The sequence below is a fragment of the Globicephala melas genome, chromosome 11, assembly GCF_963455315.2.
Source record: "Globicephala melas chromosome 11, mGloMel1.2, whole genome shotgun sequence".
Lineage (NCBI taxonomy): Eukaryota > Metazoa > Chordata > Mammalia > Artiodactyla > Delphinidae > Globicephala > Globicephala melas.
In genome coordinates, this window is record NC_083324.2 from 92,926,401 (window position 1) to 92,951,186 (window position 24,786).

Sequence of the window (24,786 nt, forward strand, 5' to 3'; positions counted from 1 at the left end):
ATGAGAAGCCTGCGCACCGCAAACAAGAGTAGCCTCCACTCGCCGCAACTAGAGAAAGCCTGCGCGCAGCAACGAAGACCCAACGCAGCCAAAATAAATAAATTTTAGTTTTTTCAAAAAAGAGTCACCATTTTACAGATGCAGAAACTGAGGCGTACTCTGAATTAAAACCACTCAGTTAGCAAGTGGCACAGCTGGGATCTGCACCCTCTCTCACACTTGAGAGTCTATACCAGGGGCTGGCAAACTATAACCCCCAGTTTAAATTCAGCTTGCTGCCTGTCTTTGTAAATAAAATGTTCTTGGAACACAGTCACACTCTTTCATTTCTTTATTGCCTGTGGCTGCTTTTGGGCTACAACAGCAGAGCTGCCACGGATATCTTACGGTGAAAACCTAAAACGTTTACTGCCTGGCCCTTTACAGAAGACATTTGCTGACACTGTCTAAACTCTTCAATAGTAAGTAACATCAACTCGACGCTTGTGCTCATACTATTAGACATTGAAGCCCTTTGCTTTCTACTTCCTAGGTAAGAAGCTTCCTTTCCTCTCAATGTGACCTCCTGTGTCATCTATTTTTGTAGCCATCCTGAGGGCTAATACTATTCTTTTCTTCAGGAAAGAGTTTACTTGAATCATGGTAACGTTATACACCAAGTGCAATGTATGAAATCTGATTTCCTTGGTCTGAAATCGTTAAAAAGCAAAAACAAAACACAAAATTACTGATCTTCTACTGGGAACACGTTATGAGCCAGGAATACAAAAATGAGTAAAACACCATCTTGCCTTCAAGGAGCTCACAGGTGAGTACGAGAAACAGGTGCACAGAAAGCAGAATGGCTTTCCATGAGCTATGCTCAGAGGCCTGGGAATCCAGGGAAGGGGTATCTCTTCCTGGGCCAACCAAGGCCTCAAAAGGAAGACTTTTGAAAAGGAAGACATTTCTTTTTAAGAAAAAGGTCTCCATTATAATAAACAACAGAATTCAGTCTGACTTGTTTAATAAGTAGAACTATTATTCAGACATGGAACGACAGAGCTAAAAGGGATTTACAAGCTCAGCCCCTTCATTCTGTAGTTGGGAAAACCAAGAAGTACGTAAGTGGACCCAGTGATGATAGGAGATAACATTGCCAAAATGCCTAGCAGCTGGGCATTAATAACGTGCTCCAGAAGCTGCAAAGCTGAGAACGTAAAGGGCAAGACTCTGGAGCCAGATGTGGGGCGAGCTGTTAAACCCTTCTGAGCCTTGGCTTCCTCACGTGCCAAATGGAGACTGCATGCAGAGGTCATCGTGAGGAGTAAGTGCGTTCACATATGGAAAGTACAAAGAGCAGTGCCCAACTCAGAAAGTAGAACAAGTGTACACTACTATGAAAAGTAAAAATGAGGCATAGAAATGAACTAAAACCAAAATCTTTAAGGGAGCCCATATTCTACCCTGTTCCTGAGATCCCAGCCTGCCTTTCTATTACACCTGCACCCTTCCCACTGGGGAGAAGGGGATGGGAGAGGACCACCGTTCTTCTTCCCTTCTTCATCTCTTCAGCCTTTAGTTCCTATTGTCAAGAAACATCTCTGACACCCCTTTCTGCTCCAATCCTATTGCCACTACCCTTGGCTAAGCGCCGATCACAGCTCTACGGCTTTGATCCTTCTCGGCACCACCCTGCCTCAGCCCACCCGCAACCAATTCCTGGTGCCTGCTGCAGAGCTGATGCCACGAGCTGAACCAAAATACGCTTTGCACGTTATCCCTCCTCTGCTGAAGAACCTACCACCACTTCGTGTAGCACATCGCTTTAAGTCCAGGCACTTCTGCCTATAATTTAATATCTTTTAACTTTACCTTGTATTAAAAAGAGACCTGATTTCAAATCCTAACCCCAGCACTTATTACCGGTGAGACCAGCGTGTTGCTTAATCCCTCGGAGGCTCAGTTTTCTTTTCTGCCAAGCTGAAATAAACAGTACCTATCTCATGGGGCTCTTGGGAAGATTAAGCCCATACTTCCCATCACTGACACAGGGCTTGGCATTGGGCAAGTGACTAAGACATTACTGTTGTTATTATCTAACAATGATACACTTACGCTTCCTCCCCCTCCTGGCTCCTGTTCTTGTGAACCCTTCCACTTAGGATCTCTTCCTTCCTGACTTCTGCCAACCCACATCAGCCCCTTCACACAAACCCCCCTCCTGGGATTTAGTCCACACTGATCTCTTGCTTTGGTGAACCCACTCATGGTTGGCACTGCCCACTCTGGCCGGTAATCAGTGATTCTTAACCCAGGAGCAACTTTGCCCCCAGGGGACATCTGGCACTGTCTGGAGACATTTTTGGTTGTCGCAAGTGGGAGGTGGGTGTATGAAGCATGTTTTAAAATATTTCTGTACTTGATGAGGCGCTGACATCCTGGAGCCTGGAGAGGCTGCGCCCCCCAGAACTAGCTAATTCCTAGAGACAGTAAACAACTTGCCTGCCAGGGCACCTGTCCTATGCAAACCAAGCAATCCAAATAAAACTCTGGGCTATGTTCTCTCCTGAGTCCTTCTGCCTCCTGACCAACCCTGGTACTTCCCCAGGGGGTGCTGCATGGATGGGGTGCTCCTTCCCCTTAGGAGTTGTAATGAACTCTTCTCTCAAAGGCAGTTATCTCCCTGTCTGTCCCCTTACCATACCTGATTAGAACAAACCCCAGGTACATTTTAAGACAGTAGGTGCTACTGGAACTTAGTAGATAGAGGCCAGGGATGCTGCTAAACGTTCTACAATCCACAGAATACCACTTCCCACCCCAAACAAAGAATTATCTAGTCCAAAATGTCAACAGTCATGAGACTAAGAAACACTGACCTAAAACATTCCACACTGAGATCACAGGTCTCTAGAAACCCCAGACCTGCCATACGGTTCTATCACATCGCCTAACTAGGGAAATAGAGAAAGTACCTAATTCCTGGATTGACTGAAACAAAGGTATAATAATTTGCATTCATAACTCTTTTAACCAAAAATCACTAAACATGTTCAGCAAAAGTGAAAGTATTTCTTCCCAAGTACTACGAAGTTTCATGCCAAGAGCTTCTGGTCAGAAAGAAGAATTCATGAACAAACCTCATCGTTCTGTGTGATTCTGTATCTTTCACAAGTGGGAAGGAGTCAATCAATGGAGTATTTTCTATGGGAGGATTCTGAAGCCATACATTAATTTTTTTCTAGGGCGTTCATCACCTGTGAGGCTCCCCACTCCTCGAAAAAAAACCAGTGTGTATGATAAAATACATTTGGGTAAAGAGGTATAAACACTCTGTTCCTGACGTTTCACTAGGCACATGGGCACACCGAGGGCTCAGAAATTAAAACAATCTACTTAACTTTGTTTTTTAGCTCAGTTTTCCAAGTTAGTTTGATCTTGACATTTTCCACATACCATCTATTACCATCCCATGGAGCACGTGTTCTACGGAACACATTTTGGAAAACATCTCATTAAAGTTGACAACAATTCCCAATGCTGAACTTCAGAACTTGAGTTTTAAAATTTCTCACTCTGTAATCAGAGCTGCTTTGGGAAGCTCAGTAGCAGAGAAGCGTGACACAGCCTCCTTTACCGTAAGACGTCTTTGGCAGGAAGATCAGTGCTTCCGCAGGTCTCTGTTGGAATGGCACAGACCCTGGAATTCGGGCAGAGGCCATATTTCCAAATGGCATGGGAGAACTTTTTTGCCTTGCTACCTTGGACTGGTTCTAAGAGTACAGACCTCAGTATAGGTAGATGCCAGGCAGAAAATTATTATTTTCCCACAAGCAATACGGCTAATTTAAACTTCTCTGTGCCGGGGGAACCCATCAAAATAGGACCCTGCATGTCCATAAGGAAGCAAAAGGAGTAAATTAAAAGCAAAGGTGAAGGTACAAAGTACCCCGATTTTCCCACCCGCTTCCTAACTAGTCCATAATCCACTCTAACATCTTTTATGCCTACGTCACGGACGTATTTGTACACTTAAAAAAATGCTGTGATATCTATGGATTTAGTCAGACGGCAGAGGACTGAATTCTGAAGAGGATCTGTAATTCCTTAGGGGCCTCAGCCCACCCGCTCTGGCTTGACTGGGCAGCTGCCGTCTTTTGGGCAGGGGGACCGGCCATGGGCAAAGGTACTTGGGTTTCTGGAATAGGCTTCAGGAGACTGCTCTTCAGAGCTCACAGCTCTGTGACCTGCAAGTCTGAAAAGGGCTCGGCTGGGCATGGGGGGAGGCCACACGCAGGCAGAAGCAGATGGCAGAGTCATCTGTTCATCTAGCTCAGGGGGTCCCTCTGCTCTTTGACCTTGAGAGAAAGGGACTATTGTTTTCCCAGTCCCGCAAGCCAGGAAGCCTTTTCGGTCCTCCATCCTTCCACCAACCATCACCACGAACAGAGAGGAGAATACAAGGAGAAAAGGGAAACCTAGTTCCTTCATCCCTTTAGAATGTGGAAGCTAGCACCACGGATTTAAAAGCACAAAACCCCCTGTGTTTTCTATTTTTGAAAACCTTCCAGAAGCCTCCTGAATCTTCTCAACACCCTCTGGAAAAACAAGCACGATCCTCCTCTCCTTCACCCCTTTTCGCAAGAAGGAAAACAAAGGCCAAGACTGAAATTTGTCTGAGGCCAATTTGTACCAAGGTTACTGGCACCAAGACTTAGGGGCCGGATTCCCAGAGGACGCTTTGTTTCCCTAACCCTCCCCTGGAGGCTGCTAATTCCTTCTCTCTGGTAAACATTGCCAGGAATTGCACTCTTAGGATTGTGCAATAAAAATAAGCCATGTTGGGGCTTCCCTGGTGGCGCAGTGGTTGAGAGTCCGCCTGCCGATGCAGGGGACGCGGGTTCGTGCCCCGGTCCGGGAAGATCCCACACGCTGCGGAGCAACTAAGCCCGTGCGCCATGGCCGCTGAGCCTGCGCTCCGCAATGGGAGAGGCCACAACAGTGAGAGGCCCGCGTACCGCCAAAAAAAAAAAACAAAAACAAACAAAAAATAAGCTATGTTTGCTTTCTAAAAGCATGGTGGAAATCCTCCCAGTTAAATCTTACTATAATTTAGGCTATGATATTTTCAAAGTAAATTTGTGTTATTTCATTCATGGCGAATTATGTACTTTGAGCTAGTAACACACACTGACCCATCTACTTATGGTTTGAATGCTAAGTGTCATTCCTGTTTGGTCCTCAACACTTGCTCATAAATCCAGTGGTGAATTCAACAACGTTCCATCAACAATGTTAAGGAGGAAGCAAAAAGGACTGTACACCTCATCCAATTGTATGTTGAGCAGTTGCCATTTTTAAAGTGATTATTAATGTTGGCACGAGATTAAACATTCCTCGTGAAATAATTTGAAGCTAAAGATGTTATGTTACTACCCGTTTATATGTGATGTCATGCAAATCTGCAGCCAATATATACACTTTCCCCCAAATTAGCTCTATTCTAGGTTGTACCGTCTATGAAAAACCTACACCTTATTTGGTTATACCTGATTTAGGTCACAAGCTGCTCTATGAGATGTTCATCATCTTCACAGGATAAAAATTGGGGATATAATGTCCCCAGTTATGAGCTGATGTTTACCTTGTAGAAATGTAATTAATCATTCTACACTGTATCTCATCTAAATGGAGTAGAGCAAAGAACAACTTTAAACCTGTGGTTCTGGAAAGCTCTAGGACTCTATGGCACTCTGTGAGGACAGGCCGTCCCCCGGCCTAAACCAGCATTCCCTCTTTTATCTGGTTTATATATGGGGGTCTTCCAAGATACTCATAAGTTTCCTCTTCCAAAGAGTAACTCTTGTCTTTGGTTATGCCTCTTGTCTTTACTTTTATTTCTTGAACATAGATGCTTCTTTTTCTATGTATTCCCTCTTCTGCCTTCTAGAAAAACTTGAAACATTAACCTAGGCACACAGCCCAACGACTACTACACGCACCAGTATTCCAAGCTACTTCTATTGTCTTACCACAAGAAATCTATGTTTACGTTCCTGATGCCACCTCAAAGACCGGGACAAGGATGGGAGGGGTCCAATAGCGCATCATTTCTACTTCCACTGCAAAGGGCTCCTTCAGCTGCATGTATTAAAATCTGTTCCTTTGTCTTCAGTTTTACTTCGGGTGGTGGCGTTCTGACCACAGCCTGCTTAATAGTGCCTGAAAAATTCATATCATGGCTAGTTGGAAACTGCAGCATACTATTCATTCTGGCTATGAAAACATTAGGGCTTTGGGCAAGCAAAAAGGTTCACTGCGTGTTCATTTGGGGGATGATAAGCTCCTGTCGGTGGCTTGTTTGGCTTTTTTAGTGAGCTGGGGAAGGGACCCATCAATCAGTGAGTTACTGAGATTTGGAGGGGCGATTCTTTTTTTTTTTTTTTTTTAATTTTATTTATTTTGGGCTGCCGTGGGTCTTCGTTACTGCACACAGGCTTCCTCTAGTTGTGGCGAGCAGGGGCTTCTCGTTGCGGTGATTATGGCACACGGGCTTAGTTGCTCTGCGGCATGTGGGATCCTCGTGGACCAGGGCTCGAACCCATATCCCCTGCACTGGCAGGCAGGTTCTTTTTTTTTTTTTTTGCGGTACGCGGACCTCTCATTGTTGTGGCCTCTCCCGTTGCAGAGCACAGGCTCCAGACGCGCAGGCTCAGCGGCCATGGCTCACGGGCCCAGCCGCTCCGCGGCACGTGGGATCTTCCCAGTCAGCGGCACGAACCCGTGTCCCCTGCATCGGCAGGCGGACTCCCAACCACTGCGCCACCAGGGAAGCCCTGGCAGGCAGATTCTTAACCACTGCGCCACCAGGGAAGCCCCTGGAAGCGGCGTTTCTTGAATATGCAGCAAATCTATCACGGTGCCCGTAGCCAAGATCTACTTCTGGACACACTTCCATCATGTGGAGCAGCCCGGTTCATCAGACAAGTACGTTTCCAAACATATAAACATTATCTACAGTATCTGCTGCACGCGTTAGACAAACATTTGCCCGTAAACAGACTCTAAGTCTCTCAAGAAATAGGCAGTGCTGGTGTGTGCCCAGTCGTCAGCGATGGATGGTCGCTAACTGCGCGGCAGATTGCACTCCTCACTTAGTGCCGGGAAATCGCGGTGCCAGCTCTTCCTGAGAACACCTTCAGCATCTGGAGGCTTCGCTACAGTGCAGCTCCCGATAATTCCAACCCGCCAGGCACCGAGTCTGGTGGGCGGTTCTTCCTTTTCTAAAGTTGATTTCCTATTACTGGAAGAATCAAATCAGGCTTTGCTTTTCCTTTTTCTTGCTTGCTTCTCTGTCTTTCCACTCATAACCTTGGAGCAGTCCTACTCTTTAAGATGGTTGCCTCAAAAGCAGCTAATGCTTCATTGAAGACTGCTACTCGACTTAAAATAACTCGAGGACTGAGGTAAGGGGGCAAGGGAAGCAGAAGGTGACAGTCCTGAAAATGAAAATTAGAGGGGCTTCCCTGGTGGCGCAGTGGTTGGGAGTCCGCCTGCCGATGCAGGGGACACGGGTTCGTGCCCCGGTCCGGGAAGATCCCACATGCCGCGGAGCGGCTGGGCCCGTGGGCCATGGCCGCTGAGCCTGCGGGTCCGGAGCCTGTGCTCCGCAACGGGAGAGGCCACAGCAGCGAGAGGCCCGCGTACCGCAAAAAAAAAAAGAAAGAAAATTAAAGAACAGGAACTTTGTTCCCCTCCCAAGAGTCACTGCTGGGGTTACAGCTTGTTTAGAAGCTAATAATTTGATTTTATAATTACTTTTGTGGGTTGCAAAATAATTACTATGGAGGCAAATCTCCATCTGCCCAAATAGCAGAGGCGATTGTTCTAAAGTTCACACCGAAACAAAAGCAGAGTCAGGATGGTTAGCTCTTAGGTGGGGATTAGAAATCCATCCCCTTTTGTCACATGTGCCAGCCTGAAACCCACATAAAGGTCAGAGTAGGAGTGGGGAAAGGAAAGATCTCCACAAACCCCATTCGGAGGAGTCATTTCTTTTTAGCTTGATTTGCATTTTAAATCTGTCCCTCTGCGTACACTAGGACATCATTTATAGCGTTTGAAAAGGACTAAAACTGCAGTTCTGGTGAATGACACTGAGATGTGATTGAGTCCCTTTCAATCCTAAGATTAGATGTGGTGTTAAAATGGTCGGTATCGGTACCTCCTAATTATAGGAACTGTGATGTATCAGGGGTCAGCAAAATTTTTCTGATAAAAGCCAGAAACGAAATATTTGAGGGTGTGCGGCTCTTTGCTGCAGCCCCTCAACTCTGCAGCTGTGGTACAAAAGCCACCATAGACTGTACGCAAACGATTACGCATGGCTGTGCTCCAACAAAATTTTATTTATGGACACTGACATCTGAATTTCATATGAGTGTCTTGTGTCATGAAATATTCTTCTTCTTTCGATTTCTGTCAGCCGTTTGTAATCGAAAAAAAAAAAAAACATTCTCCACTACAAAAACAGAGGGAGGGCTCAGGGATCACTGCTTACCAACCCCTGATCTAGATGGGTTTTAGGCATTGCAACATCTTCAGGGAAGAGAAATATCTCACATGTGGAAGAAACTCAGGACAGAGGTGTCTTGAGAGCAGATAGAGGGTATCAGCGGCCCCTGAGGCTTCCCAATTCTAACCAAACGCACTCTCCGCCATATAATTTCCTCTTGCGCTTTTTAATGAACTGACAGTTTTCTTTTGGTGTTCCTTTTTACCTGAATTTTCCTGCAAGAATCACTTTCGTATGTAATTAATCACTTTAAGATGTTAAACCTCATTGGCCAAAACAAGTAGTCTCTTCTTAGAGGTTCACATCTCAGAAGCACACAGCCATGGCCGCAGAGATGGAAGCAGAGGGATGGCCCAGGTACAGTAGCAACAGCAGATGACACGGAGGAAGCCATGACCACTGACCCTCTGTTCCCTCCTCCCTAAAACGGTCACAATAGTATTTCCAACCTTAAAAGGAAATTTGACGATTACAAGGAAATAATAGGTGCAAATTATAAAGTGTAACATAAATAGAGTTATGTGTCTACGTTTTCTAAACTTATCGGTTTTCTTAAACAGACTGAATCAGCTCTCTTCTTGACCATCAACTCAGAACCTTCTCACTCTCTCTCTTAATCCTCCAGGGCGACAAAAATCCAAAACACAGATAATGAAAATCATTGGAAATGGGACTTTATCTTCATTGCTGTTGGGAACATACAATGGTGCAGCCACTTTGAAAAAGAACCTGGCAGCTCCTCAAATGGTTAAACACGGTGTTACCAGATGATCCAGCAATTCTACCCCTAGGTATATACCCAAAAGAAATGAAAACATACATCTACACTAAAACTTGTGTATAAATTCTTCTTTGAGCATAAATGCTCAAAGAAGAATTATTCATAATAGCCAAAAAATGGAAACAACACAAATCACCATCAACTGATCAGTGGGTAAGCAGAATGTGTCACAGTATAGCCAAGAGTGTACAAGGAGGAAAGGACACTCTTCATAAATGGAAAACTGAACAGCTACAAGCAAAAGAAATTAAACTGGACCCCTATTTTACAACCTACACAAAAATCAAATCATCAGGCCCCCTCCTTTCAGCCATGTCTTCAAACTCTATAAACACCTATTCACGTCCGAAAAGTTCTTACCATTTGGATTAACTAGCAAACTACAGAAATGACTATTGGGGGCTAGCAAACAAGTTTTGATCCTTCCCCTCTCAATACAGTTGTATGTGTATATTTTATCTACTGATCGTTTTAAATTTCCTTTAGACATACGGGTATATTTGAAGCTATAGATTTTACAAATATTTTAAACATTTCTTCTCCTAAACTGAGTGAATATTTATAGATGTCTATAAGTCAGAAAGATATCAGAGCAGAAGGGGAAATTATTTGCAAAATTACATATGAGCTCAAAGTTATGCTGAAAATAAGGCAAACTGACTTTGAATTGCTGGTGCTTGAAAGTGTTACTGGGCCTTTTTATGAGTCTGTAACAGAATAGCAGACTCTTGGTCTTTTGACACTTACCGCTTAAGGTCTTGAAATGACCTTTCTTGGCTATGAGTGTTGGACCCAGGCCCTTTCTCGTCTGGTCCCTGCTTAAGCTCTACCAGCAACACCATCACAAAAACCTACTCAAATTTGCTCCAATATAATATAGGAGCGGGGGGACGTAGCTGATGAATCTATAGAGATCATTCTCTCTCCTGTATACTTTTGTATATGTTTTTCATAATTTTTTATAAGTTTAGTTGTTTTTTCTTTTTTTAGGTAATTTAATCATGCTACCTCTGCTTAAAAATCCCTGTGCTACCTTCGGTGTAGCTGACCTAAAACAGACAGACTGCCAGTCACTTCTCCAGCAAAAAGGTGGATTTATTCAGGATCAGCAGAGAAATGCAACTGGGAGTCTACAAGCTGTGAAGGTCCCCAAACAGCAAGGAAAGGAGGGTGCTTTTATAGAAGGGAAAAGGGAGTTGGGAGGGCTTAGTAAACAGAGTCCCTGGCTTTTCATTGGCTGAATCCTTGCCAGGCAAGAAGAGGAGACTTTCTTTTTCCTGTTGGGCTCTGCTATCCTCCCAGGGCATGAAAGCTCCCCTGTCCGGTCTCCCAACTCTACTTAGTTGAGACTTCTGTTTATTAATATTTTTACAGTGCTCGCTGAATGAAATATGAGCTCCTTCATAAACTGTACCAGGATTTTCCTGATTTCCCTCTTGCCCAAGTCGGGCCTGACACTCTCTACTTTCTGCCTCCAAAACACCTGCCTCGGGCTTCCCTGGTGGTGCAGTGGTTAAGAATCCACCTGCCAGTGCAGGGGACACAGGATCAAGCCCTGGTCCGGGAAGATCCCACATGCCGTGGAGCAACTGAGCCCATGAGCCACAACTACTGGGCCTGTGCTCTAAAGCCCGCGGGCCACAGCTACTGAGCCCATGTGCCACAACTACTGAAGCCCACACGCCTAGAGCCCATGCTCTGCTACAAGAGAAGCCACCATAATGAGAAGCCCACGCACCGCAACGAAGAGTAGCCCCCACTCACCGCAACTAGAGAAAGCCCGTGCGCAGCAATGAGACCCAATGCAGCCATAAATAAATAAATTTATTTTAAAAAAAACCACACACCTACCTCTCTCAAACTTTTTTTTTTTGGTGGTACGCGGGCCTCTCACTGTTGTGGCCTCTCCCGTGGCGGAGCACAGGCTCCGGACGCACAGGCTCAGCGGCCATGGCTGATCTTCCCGGACCGGGTCACGAACCCGCATCCCCTGCATCGGCAGGCGGACTCTCAAACACTTTTAAAACTGTGCATGTATCGGTCTACCTATGTCCCTGTGCTACATTTAAGATCTTTGAACACAAAGACCATGCTATCTTACTGATTTTTATATTCCCAATGCTTAACCTGGCACATAAAATTGCTGCAGAAATATATCATCGGAAAAAAAATGAAGAATTGCCCCTACATATGTTTCTAGACTACCTCATGTCATTTTTCCCTACATTCCACCAATTCTACCTGCTGAACTTCTCCCCTTTTCCGGGCAAGCTATGCTCTTTTGCAATTTAAACCATTTGCTTTTTTTTTTTTCTTACCAAAATGCCCTTCCTTATTTATCTGAGAAAACTCCTCCATTAGGCCCTAGTGCAAATATCACCTCCTCTGGGAAGCCCTCCTACCTTACTCACACAGTTAATGGCTTCCTCCAATAATTTAGCAGTTTACTTTCCTGCTGCTCTAAGGTCGATTCTTCAAAGGCAACAACTGGTTATTGTACCTCTTGGTATCTGAGGGGGCCCTGCACACACAACCTGCTAATTTTATAAGCAAACATAAGAGAATCAATCAATAGGTCAGTTGTGTGAGTACAGTCTGCCCTCTGTATCCGCAGATGCAAAACCCACAGATGTGGAGGGCGGACTGTATTCATTGTACTGGCCATTTTATATAAGGGACGTAAGCATCCCTGGATTTTGATACCTGCAGAGGGTGCCTGAAACCGATCCCCAACAGATACTGAGGGACGATTGTACGTGGATACTTCAGCAGAATTTTAAGAGCCCACCTTCATTAGAATTCCCCCCCTCTTTACACCTCTTCCTAACACCCCACTAAGCCCTTCTCCACTCTCTTCACTACTGTCTGAGCACATGCTTTTCTTTTCAGGGTTCCAAAGAACCTTTACACCCTGCCCAAGTTGGAGTCTTTCCTAAGCTCTCCTGACTTCATGCAAGCAGTTTCCCACCTCTCCCCCTTGCTTCAGGTCACATCTTCCCTAGCTGTCCCTCTTACTCTCAGTGTCCATTGGGCCCATGTCGATAGAATTGTCCAGTAATTATTGTTCTGGAGAACAATACAGTACAACAGTAACAATACTTCATCCAGTTGTTCACTTTTCCTCTTCCGGAGAAACAACTGGATCTCACCTTGCCTATTTTCTGGAATACCCGACTGACCAAAAAGTGCTTCGTCATTGTAAATTTAGACACACGTGAGCCCTTTTACCTAGAATGAACTGGTCATGATTGTTAAAATTCTAAAACCAGCACAACAAAATACTTTTGACACGCACAATGTTGTAGGGGCTCTTCCCCAACCTCACTTTTACTTGCTTTTATTAAAAATATGTTTTCACTGTTAAATTCAGAGTAGAATTGGTGCGTTCATCTCGGACCCAATCCAGGAATGTTTAATTACGGAAGAGACCAAAGAGCACACAATAGCGGGAGGAAAAATCCAAGACGAAATTGAACTTGGCAGTAACAATACAGACGACAGTAATCACAGCTAATATTTCTCCAGCACTTTCTCTTGCCAGGCACCATGCTAAGTGCTTTGTGCTAATTATCTCATTTAATCCTCACAACGCCACGCAGTAGATAATACCGTGGTGTCCTAAAGTCACCCAGCTAGCAAGTGGAGGAGCCATTATTTGAAAACAGGCAGTGAGGTTCCAGGAGCCCCCTCCGGACCACCACTAGAAACTTCTTCATGAAGGAACAGTTCTGTGAGTAGCCCTGACACCAAATGGTGGCTGAATTTTGGAGGACTGCTCACCTAATCTTGATGCACCTCTGTTTTCTCATCTGCAAAAAGAAGGATTTGACCCACAGAAACTCATAAGGCATTCTTTTCTAAAAAGCTGTCTTGTGGAATGAACCCTACAGAGTAACAGAGAAGTATTGTGGCAAATTGTTTTTGTTCTAAAAGTTCACATTGGAATCCATTAGAATAACGTGTGAAATATTTCAAACTCCGAAAACAAAATCTGGAAATGCATCTAGTGAGTCAACGGATTAGCGAATTTGTCTACGAATATTTGAAGAATAGAAATCATATTTAGTGAAATGAAAACAACCTTGAAATATTGATTAATCACATGTAAAAGGCACTGAGTAGCAGCTACAATCAATATGTCTTGTTTCAACACCATACACAAGAATAAACTCAAAATGGATTAAAGACCTAAATGTAAGGCCAGACACTATAAAACTCAGAGGAAAATATAGGCAGAACACTCCATGACATAAATCACTGCAAGATCCTTTTTGACCCACCTCCTAGAGAAATGGAAATAAAAACAAAAAGAAACAAGTGGGACCTAATCAAACTTACAAGCTTTTGCACAGCAAAGGAAACCATAAACAAGACGAAAAGACAGACCTCAGAATGGGAGAAAATATTTGCAAATGAAGCAACTAACAAAGGATTAATCTCCAAAATATACAAGCAGCTCATGCAGCTCAACATCAAAAAAACAAACAACCCAATCCAAAAATGGGCAGAAGACCTAAATAGACATTTCTCCAAAGAAGACATACAGATTGCCAACAAACACATGAAAGGATGCTCAACGTCACTAATCGTTAGAGAAATGCAAATCAAAACCACAATGTGGTATCACCTCACACTGGTCAGAATGGCCATCATCAAAAAATCTACAAACAATAAATGCTGGAGAGGATGTGGAGAAAAGGGAACACTCTAGCACTGCTGGTGGGAATGTAAATTAATACAGACACTATGGGGAACAGTATGGAGTTTCCTTAAAAAACTAAAAGTAGAACTAGCACACGACGCAGCAATCTCACTGCTGGGCATATACCCTGAGAAAATCATAATTCAAGAAGAAACATGTACCACACTGTTCATTGCAGCTCTATTTACAACAGCCAGGACATGGAAGCAACCTAAGTGTCCATCGACAGATGAATGGATAAAGAAGATGTGGCACATATATACAATGGAATATTACTCAGCCCTAAAAAGAAACGAAATTGAGTTATTTGTAGTGAGGTGGATGGACCTAGAGTCTGTCATACAGAGTGAAGTAAGTCAGAAAGAGAAAAACAAATACCGTATGCTAACGCATATACATGGAATCTAAGAAAAAGGGAAAAAAATGGTCATGAAGAACCTAGGGGCAGGACAGGAATAAAGACGCAGATGTAGAGAATGGACTTGAGGATGCAGGGAGGGAGAAGGAGAAGCTAGGACCAAGTGAGAGAGTGGCACTGACATATATACACTACCAAATGTAAAATAGATAGCTAGTGGGAAGCAGCTGCACAGCACAGGGAGATCAGCTCAGTGCTTTGTGACCACCTAGAGGGGTGGGATAGGGAGGGTGGGAGGGAGACGCAAGAGGGAGGAGATATGGGGATATATGTAAAGCTGATTCACTTTGTTATAAAGCAGAAACTAACACAACATCGTGAAGCAATTATACTCCAATAAAGATGTTAAAAAATATATATATATGTCTTGTTTCTAAATCTATCATTCGATTACTTTTTAAACAGGCCACTATAAGACAGAGGCTTCAAAATATTTCTAAAAACTGTTTTTAAAATGTTTCATTTCTATTAAAATTACTTGAAATTACATTTTAATACACAATTAATAACACTGTAATTCCTACAATAATTCCTCACTACTAATAGACTCAGAAGGAATTCAAATAAGAATAGAAAATATATATGAAATTATATAGAGAAATACCTTGTTTTCTAGAATAGATTTCTCCCTAGAGTTGATTTTTAACTATTTGTAAATTAAATCATATTCTCCTATTGACTTCCAATATAAGTTAGGTGATACTTTAGCTATGTCTCTTGCAGCTTTTTTTTTTTAAATTAATTAATTTATTTTTGGCTGCATTGGATCTTCGTTGCTGCGTGCAGGCTTTCTCTAGTTGCAGCGAGCAGCGGCTACTCTTCGTTGCGGTGCGCGGTCCTCTCATTGTGGTGGCTTCTCTTGTTGTGGAGCACGGGCTCTAGGCAGCCAGGCTTCAGTAGTTGTTGCACGCAGGCTCAGTAGTTGTGGCTCCCGGGCTTTAGAGCACAGGCTCACTAGTTGTGGTGCACGGACTTAGTTGCTCCACGGCATGTGGGATCTTCCCGGACCAGGGCTCAAACCCGTGTCCCCCGCATTGGCAGGCGGATTCGTAACCACTGCGCCACCAGGGAAGCCCTCTTGCAGCTTTATTATGTTCATAACTTCTAATCTATTTAGCTAAAAATTTCTCTCTCTCTCTATTCCTACCAATGCCAGCCTCTCTATCAAGTATGTAAGGCAGATAAAATTAAAGGTACTAGGAAATTGCGTAGTTCCTTCTAGTTCTATAGCTTAATAAACCTGGCTTATCAAGACTGCACATGTATATAACACAGACACACACACACAAAACAGTACTTAATTTTCTACATTCAGTATAGGTGCCATATAAAAAAATAATCAACTTGAGGCGCACTGGAAAGCACCTTAGTTTCAAAGACGAACAGAGAAGGATTTCAGTGTTTTTTCTACCCTTCACTTGTTTGTGGCCTTTACACCAAAGTGCTACATAAGCTTGTTTCCTCATCTGAAAAAGGCTTCGGTATTGAACCAAAACGGCAAAGGTGAAGCAAACACAAACTGTCTTTGGCCATTAATGGTGAACTGTGTTCTACAATTTTTTTAAGTAATTTTCTACTTAAAACTAAGGTCAGCAAAGCATCTTTGGTACTAGTTAGTGGACACCCGGAACTTAAAAAACTACTCTGAAGTAAAATGGCAAATGCCAAAATGTAATTTCAACTTTCATATGTCCACTGAGCCAGGGATACTCTTTCTTTTAAAATTTATTCTATATCAGCCAAATACTTTTAGTTATAGATCGTCTTCAGGCTGAAAGTTATTAAAATATGCTTTAAATAGGTTTCAATATATTTTATATATGAGGAAATTAAGAATGAGACTCAGTGAGCAACGCCTCTATAAAATTTTCCCTGCATAAAACTTCAAGAAAGGGCTTTCCAGCCGGACCAGTATTGTCCTTGATGGCTACTAAATGACCTCAGTGGTGCTGAGGAGAAACCTAACACATTTATGGCGCTGGACACAATGCAGGTACACCCCACCGCAAGAAACGTCCTCCTCTATGGAGCCCTACCGAATCTGTGAGCATTACTACAATCTTTACTACACACTTCCTTTAAAAGAGCTGGCATGCAGACAAGATGACTCAAATTGAAAACAGCTTCTGGAGAGCTTAGCTCACAGAACATCCACTCATGGCAAACTATCATTCAAGGTCAATCTCTGCAGAAAGTGAAATTCATGTGAACTTCCTTTCCTTTCACAGTGGGCAGTGCTGCTTTGGGCCCTGGCAGGGTTAAGCTCCTGACCTCATTTTATTTCAGTGACTGACGAAGCACACCCCACACTGGAAGGCAGGATTAGCAAGTGTAGAATTCAGCAAAAATTAGGTGCCACAACATGAGGTCTCCCCTAAACAAGAATCCTTTGAAATCAAATGCTTTAGTCCTATCAGGTAATATGTGAACATCCATAAGTAGCCCCGTAAGACATTCTGGAGTGTTTGAGGTGGTAGAGATGAGGCGTGTTGGAAGCGGAAGCATGGTGTTCATAATTACACACATGAACACACATCCTTGAGTGTAGATACAGACCTTTCCTTACTGTAGCAATGTTCAGAGATCCTGATTTAAATAACCCCCCAAGGTTGTGGAAGTAGCCCATGTGGGAAGCAATTCAGTCATCAGAGTGACTCATTTAATAAATATTTTAGCCTGCATCTCATGCTCTATTATATTAAATGGTAAAAAGTCTGGCTTTAGATCGCCCCATTAATCCATTCATATTCCCTAGGCGTCCGCAGCTTATAGAGTAACCAAAGGACCAAACACATGTCAGTGTGTGCTTCTCATAAACAGATATCCTCCCCCAAACCTAACCGGAGCTGCCTCAGCGTGTTTTGTGTGCCTTCCTTCCTTGTGCACGATTTTCCCCTCGGATGCCTGGTACCATCGTGCACAGCCTCTCTGGCTGTTTAATCAAAGAAAAGTATAATTACGCTAGCAGGACTCTAATTCTGAAAAGACATTAGCCAAACCAGTCGCTTCATTACGCTGCACCTCAGAGGCCAGCAGGAACCGGAGAAATTCTAAGTGATAACGCGTTCTTCCGAAGGCAACAAGCGAAGCGGCCTGGTGGATAGGAAAAATCTGCCTGTCTAAGCAGGTGTGAGTGTCAAGGAAGGCGATGAGCTTCAGGCTGGCCAGTAGCTAATGCTTTCCCTGCAAAACCTGCTGCCTAAAACTTTTCCAAGACCTCCAGTGGCCCTCCGGAGTCTGCTCTTTGAGCTGCTTCGAACCGCCTGGGAAATGCACCGCCCCACAGCCGCGTCCACGTCTGCGGAGGCTTCTGCCCGGTCCGCGCAACGCGGTCCCTCCTCCGTGGCGCCTTCTGCCCAGAGCCGCCGGCAGCCCGGTCCCCTTTCACCGCCCCGCTCCGGACCGTTCGGAGGGGGCTCTTGGGCTCGCAGGGCACACCTGGAGGAAGCCGCCGCCGCTCCTCCCCCACCTCCCACATTTTGGCCCTTAGGCACCAGCGCAAGAGGGACCAGCGGCGGCGCTCCCAAAATCCCGGCCATGTTCCACTCGGAGCGGACATCATTCAACAACTCCACAAGTCTAGTCTCCAGGGCGCTGTGGCCGAGGCCCAACCACCGCTCCAAAGTGAATCCACCCGAAGGCCACATCTGTAACGCAGCCCAGCAAAGCTTATATCCTATCCTAACGCAACAATGGGAGAACAGCTAAGAAGCCCAGAAAGCTAAGAAAACTGGCGGAAGCATCTTCTTAAAGCTAATAATCTTGCCCCTTGTGAAGCCCCTAAAGCCCCACCTTCCCCAAGAGAAAAATCCCAGAGTTGCCGCTTTAAGTGTTTCAAACACCTCCTGTAGGGGAGCATTTCCATCAATGGTCTGTGCACGGATACGGTCCGGGTTTGGCTCCGGGCGGCACTCTGCAAAGTGCCGGACGGGCGGGCGTCACGCCTGGGTAGAAGGCGGATGTCCCTGCAGTTCTCGGGGCAGAGACGCCGGCGGCGCCCCCAAACCGGGGACCGGCACAGCCGCCTCCCGCGCTCGCCGCCGCCCCGACGCGCCCCGGCACTCACCGTCCCGGGCGTCCTCCCCACGACTGCAGTTGCTGCAAATGTGTTTGATTTCCTTGCCTAGTTGACAATGGATCACAAAGGACACGTTGTTGTTGTTGTCGTTGGGGGCGGGCTCCTTCAGGGGCTTCAAACTCAGCAAATAAAAAGCTTTCTTTTTGGGTCTCTGGGAGCTCGCGCCTGGCACCGCGCCCTCCCTGCAGCGCGGCGAGCGGAGCGCAAACCTCCCCGGCTCCGCGGTGCGCGTGGGCTCCGCCATCCGGCCCCCGGGCGTCCCGGGCCGGACGCTGCTCCGGCCCCCGCGCGCTGCCACTCGTGCCCCGCCGCCTGGCCAGCATGCCCCTGCCACGCCCCGCACCCGCGTCTCTACAGCGGGCCGACCGCGGCGGGGCGGGTCAGAAGAAGGCGCCGAAAGGGGCTTGACCTCGCCGACCTCCCTGCCCGAGCCAATCCGGATCCCGAGGCCCGAGTAGGGTTTCCGGAAGGCACTCAGCGGTCCCACCTGGGATGCTCCACTCCCGCCTCCCCCGTGGTCTCACGCACGCATCCTCCACCGGCAGCCCCACCCTCCGTAAGTCTCAGCGCCAGCGACCTGAGCCTGCCGGGTTTGCAGCTACCTTCGCTCTCTTCGAGCTGCAGGGCAGAACGCTAGCCTCCCCTCCCCCTTTTCCTCGAGCCTCCCGCTGCCAAATGAAAGCAAGATACACCACACAGAAGGCTGCTACGCTGGGAGCCCTCGGGGTGCAAGCGCCTCTCTGGGACCAGAACAGATTACCATTCTCGGGTGGGTCCAACCCACAGCCCTTGACTTTCACTGGAGCCGACAACCTGTTACAACACAATTGATGTTTTCACGTTCAATAGAGATTCCCCGACCTGAAGGGCGGCCTTACACCAGTATCATTAAAACTTAGAGCGAAAAGGGACAGAAAAGGCTGCTTTCGTCAATCCTCAGGAACGACAACTTGCAACTTTGCGATCCCAGCTAATTTGGCTGAAGATTCCCCGCTGTCTTAACACCGTGAATAAGGCTTAGCAAGGCAAATGACATCAATTGAAAGCTCTAAAGAAAGAAGAGTGTCTTAAGGCAAACCCATGGCTCAATAATAATAACAGCTACAAGTTATCGAGCCTTTGTTTGATCTGCACGTTTCCTGTTTTTTTTTTTTTTTTAAATGACGCTATATTTACACAATTAATCCTGACTCCGGTATTGTGAATCCTACATCACCTTTTGGAGAGCTAAGGCTTAGAGAATCGTCGCAGCACAATCACCTTGTGTGCTTATTTTAAAAAGAGACTTTGGGGGCCTCAAGGCCTGAGATCCTGGCTTAGTAGGTCAGTGCAGGGCTCAGGAACCTGTAGTTTTAACAAGCTCCCCAGGTGATCTTGATGCAAAGCCTAAGTGGGGAAACAGGTGTTTACAGCCAGGTGTGCCTGTTATTCCCTCCACGCCCCATTCCCTGTGAACCCTTGTCCTCCTTTCCAGACATTGAAACAGTGTCAGTTAAAGGATGAGATATCACCACCAATTGTTTCCAGGAACTTCTCCAAAGTGAATTTCATAATACCCTGTGTCTTCCACTACCACAAAAGGCAGGTCATTGCTACTCTCTCCTCCCACTGGGCAAATTCTACACGTACAACTCACCTCATAGAGAAGTGAGTCAACCACCCACTGGGGGTATTAAATTACTGTGTTATAATATGCTCTGATCACCACAATTCTCCCACCCGGTCATTTACATTACTTCTCATCTGCAAAGCATTCTGCCCAAATCAGCACATTCCAAGCTTCATTTGCATGCTGTAGTTTGGAACACCAGGTGTCCAGCTGCCATGGCCTGCTCTAGAAGGAGAAGTCAGGGGATCCTAGGGTTAGAGTTCTGCTGCCTTTAATTACATCACAACCCAGTCTCTCCCTGTGCCCAGCGGGGCCTTCAGGGACCCCTCCCTTCTCGCCTGGATTACCAGCCAAAGCAGCCACAGATAAATCTGTTTTTTCTCATGTCACATTCACATCAGTTGGTCCCTGCCTGATTATAAGCCTCCTCTTAGAGGTGGCCAAGGACGCACTTGCTCTGCTGGAGAAGTGTATGAGGGAATTTATTGCATTGTGTTTTGGGCAAATATTTCTTATTCTCTTTTTCAAATCGTAGATCCCTCTCCCAAATTGTATCACCTCTTAACTACCTTCTGAAAAGAAAAAATATACATACATCTTTTTCTTAAACGAGGTTTTTAAAATTGCATGCCTTTCCCACCTCTCTGCCCACAGATGAGAACAACAGACCTGCAGAAACCCCGCAGGGTCTTATTAAATCAACGGAGCCCAAAGCAGTCTTATTCGCTTGCTGAATACTAAACCACACCTGAGAGCTCAGGTGTCTCTCTCTTAACTGGCCAAGTTATGATGTAGTAGAGAGAACACTGACATGACCACCAGCTTAGTCTCAAATATTGATGGTGATGCCCTGCAGCTCGGGGGCTCTTTATTCAGGTTTAGTGTGTAGTGGCCTAAGGTGAACCTCAGAGAGCTGTCCCCTTGTTCGGTGGTTCATCTTCCTCAACAGTCTTCCCTGAATCTGCAGCTTCTAACTATGCTGGCCAGTAATGGTATCCACGAGCCTCATGTGGATATGTACACTTTAGTAAATTAAAATTAAATGAGATTCAATCTCAGTGCCTCAGTTGCACTGGCACACTTCAAGTGCCCAATAGTCACATGTACGTAGTGGCCACTGTATTAGGCGGGCCAGGTGGTAGAACATTTCCATCAGCGCTGCAAGTTCTATAAGACCTTGCTCCTCTTAGAAGGTATGAATGTTAGTGTCTCGGCGTGAATTAAAAAGCTGAGAAGCCCAGTCTTCTATTGTTACAAGAGAAAGTGGGTGGAGAGGGGAATATACCTTAGTGCTGGCTGCAGTTTGGAAGAAGATGCCTGTGTCTGGTGGCTGCCAGCAACCCCTTTCCTCTGACCCGCAGCAGGCAGAACAGGTGTGCACACACCTGACATTTTTTTCTTGATCCTGCTCTGTACCCTGAATGCTGCCTCAGCAAAGCTGCCTCCTGCCACCCATTACCCTAATGTCCCTATAGCTCTCGATGCCAAGACATGTCACACAGAGTCTGTGTTCGTCGCATCCCATAAGACAAACCTGTGTTTAATTATGATCCTTGTAATTACGGCTCAGCTCTATTGCTGCCTTTGATAATCATCTCCCTGCATTGACAGTGGGAGAAAATAAATGGTCATCCTACGGCATTCTTGGAAAATATAGATGGTATTGTGGCATTTTTTTTTTGACTTTTAAGAGAAAGGAGGGAAACATTGAAGGGAAAGACAGTCCAGAGCGTTTCTATCACCTACCTCAGGGGTTCTCAACACAGAGCCTGTGTAACTTGCCTGTGCTGTTTTACCCAGATGATCTACATGGGATGGAAGAAACGCAGCATCTCAAGCTCTACCCCAGAATCTGCATTTTAACAGATCATCCTGGTGATTCAGAGGCACATTAAGGTTTGACAAGCACCTGCTAGGAATCAAGCCCGGTAATAGTATGAACTGCCTACCAGTGGAGCACATTTTTTGATTCTGAAGAAAGTAGCAGATAGGACCCCTGATCTTGCAGAGCTTAAAATTTAAGAGGAGAGAGGACGCACTCAATGAAAGGACATATAACACAACACACCCAACTGAAAACATGTGTGTAAACTTATAATTAGGAGCAGCCATGGAGAAAAGTACAGTTACTATCTGAGTGTGAGCGTGTGTAAAGGGAGTTCTGCAGTGATTTAATGTGGACGAGATGGAGTTGATGAAGGAGAATTTCCCCGGGAAAGTTCATCAGCACCAGTTGGGGTCAGAATGGTGGGAGTGGTGGTGGCAGTGGGGTGAAGACAAGCTCATTGGCTAGAAGGAGTTCATAGTGGGGGAGGGGATAGTCAAGGATGGTCATTAGTCTGGCAGGAGAGTTACACTCAGCAAGGCAGGGGGTGAAAACTGAGCTCTCCAGAAGACGCCACCGTTATGAGGATGGGAAGGCAACTGCAGACTGAGATGTTGTTCCGCTTATCTGCTTGTCTGTGCTCCATCCTACTTTTAATGCTCAACAGTTACTAGGCTCAAAGGAAGTCAGAATCAAAGTTAAGCGTAGAAATTTGGAAATGCTCATATAGCGCTTTAACTCTTATGAAAAAGAGTCAAAATACAAAATAGTGTCAATACAAGACAAAGCAGCGGAACAACTCAAAGAGAGATGTACTGAGAAGAATATCACTATACACATCTGATGGAAGAAAAGATTCAACATTTCTTTTCTTCCTTAATTTTTTTCTTTGATTTAAACTCAAGCTATCTGATAAATTTTCTTCCTGCTTCTGTCCATCTGTCCGTCTCCTTTCTTGTTCCTATCTTCCCTACAGTGGGTTGAATGGTGGCCCCCCAAAGATATGTCCATGTCAAATCCCTGGAATCCATGAATATGACTTTATTTGGAAAAAAGGTTCTTTGCAGATGTAATTTAGTTAAGGATCTCATGGTAAGGAGATCTTCCTGGATCGTCTGGGTGGACCCTAAATCCAATGGCAAGCGTCCTTATTAAAGACACACAGAGGAGAGACAGAACTGGTCTCCAGAACTGCGAGAAGATAAATGCCTGTTGCTTTAAGCCACCAGCTTTGCGGCAGTTTGTTACCGCAGTCCTAGAGAACTAACACACTCCCTGATTATTAACTCATATAAGAAGAGCATCTATTCTATTTCTCACAGAGGAATAGCATCTATTCTTTTCTAAGTTTGATCTAAATGTGTACTGTGTTAAAGCCAGAGCTGTAAGCTAATCTACGAAGTACAAATTTAAGAGCAGCTTTAAAAATTACTTCCAAACGGATCACGAACACAGAATTGTGCAACATTACTGCTACGTCTGTGTGTGTGTGTGTGTGTGTGTGCGCGTGTTGTTTTTGTTTTAGTGTTTTGTTTCTATTTTTGCTGATGCTGGAATGGAAGTATGAAATGGAATGGAAGTAGACTGTCATTTAAGACGGGCATACAGCTTCCAGGCTGTTTCACATTTAGTAGACGGCATTTATATTCTGAGCAAGGAGACGTGATCAGAGCTTGCTGTGGGAGACTGGTAAAAATTCTTCAGGCAATTCAGTGATGTATCAGTAGAGCTCATATTCAGCCCTTGTGCACTGGTACAGCTGTATGGATTGCTTACGGCTGATATCTTTTTCTAATAGTCTCTTTGACTCTTGCCAAGTCTAGTTATTAAATATTTTGTATATCACTCCTGCAGATAGAGGTTAGAAACCATCTGTACAATTGGCAAGCCTTGATTCTCCTAAAAGAAGGCTTTCTACCCCAATGTTTTTCTTTAAACTGTGTTTAAGAGCCTATAGCAAAAATTCTTTTGGCCCAAGCTTTTCCCTTATTATTTCTTAATCCAACCTGATGGGTTTTTGGTATAAGAGCCAGGAAGAGGTCAGTGGACAGTAGGTTTGAAGAAACAATTTCATATCTCTGTTTTTAGAACGTAAGCTCTTAAAAATATAAAGACATCTAAATGATGTGAGCAGTCTTTTAGTGTGCGTGTGTTTTTTTTAATTTTAGCTAAGGATTTGTTTTTTCTATTTTTCTCCTAAAACTCTGAATAGAAAGCAATTTTCCTTCTAGGTTTGTGATAATTATGCTTACTAAGGGATTGTTCTGTGCAAATTGTTCGGCAAATACTTAGCAGATAGCAACCTAATGAGAAGGGGAGATTGGAAGCAGTTACACAAAACAGGTGGAAAAAGGTGATCAAGGGGAAATCATCAGAGTGAACTCCTGTAGTTTCTTGATTACAGTGTTATTTTGGAATGTTTCTTTCTTTTTCCGCATTGCCGTGGGTGGGAAGAGGACTGGAGTGGTCTAGTTCTTTAGTCCAAATAAGAGGACCTTCTCCATAATGGGCCATGCTTTCAGAGTGAACAGAATCTCTGTGACTGATCAAAGAAGGCAGGACATTTTCTGCAAAGTCTTGTTCAAGTCAAGCATCTTTAAAGGCTGTATTGCCAGTGTCCAAAGAAGACTCTTAGTCTAAATTTTAAAATTTGGGATCGGATATTTCTGCTTATTCCCAGGGTAAAAGAGAGGATAGATAGGTACAGGTTGTGGATTGTTGAAGTGTAGTTAAGTGAGGGGTCTGTTGTTCTGAACTATTTAGTTTCTTTACATTTTGCCGCAAATGACAAATCCCATTTAAACGGAGACTTACAG

The 24,786-nt window shown here is 44.8% G+C and overlaps 1 protein-coding gene across 9 annotated transcripts in view; it reads right to left on the bottom strand.

Annotated features, from left to right (window-relative positions):
- Positions 1-24,786, bottom strand: part of PHACTR1 (phosphatase and actin regulator 1) — a 539,914-nt gene that overhangs the window by 230,251 nt on the left and 284,877 nt on the right. Inside the window, exon 1 of one of the 9 annotated variants that reach the window (XM_060308255.1) lies at positions 18,525-18,795. The exons of the other annotated variants lie outside the window; for them this stretch is intronic. Coding sequence (XP_060164238.1) covers positions 18,525-18,780 — 256 coding nt within the window. The 5' untranslated portion in view covers positions 18,781-18,795. Of the gene's footprint in view, positions 1-18,524; positions 18,796-24,786 lie in introns of those variants that run through there. 9 annotated transcript variants of the gene reach the window in all.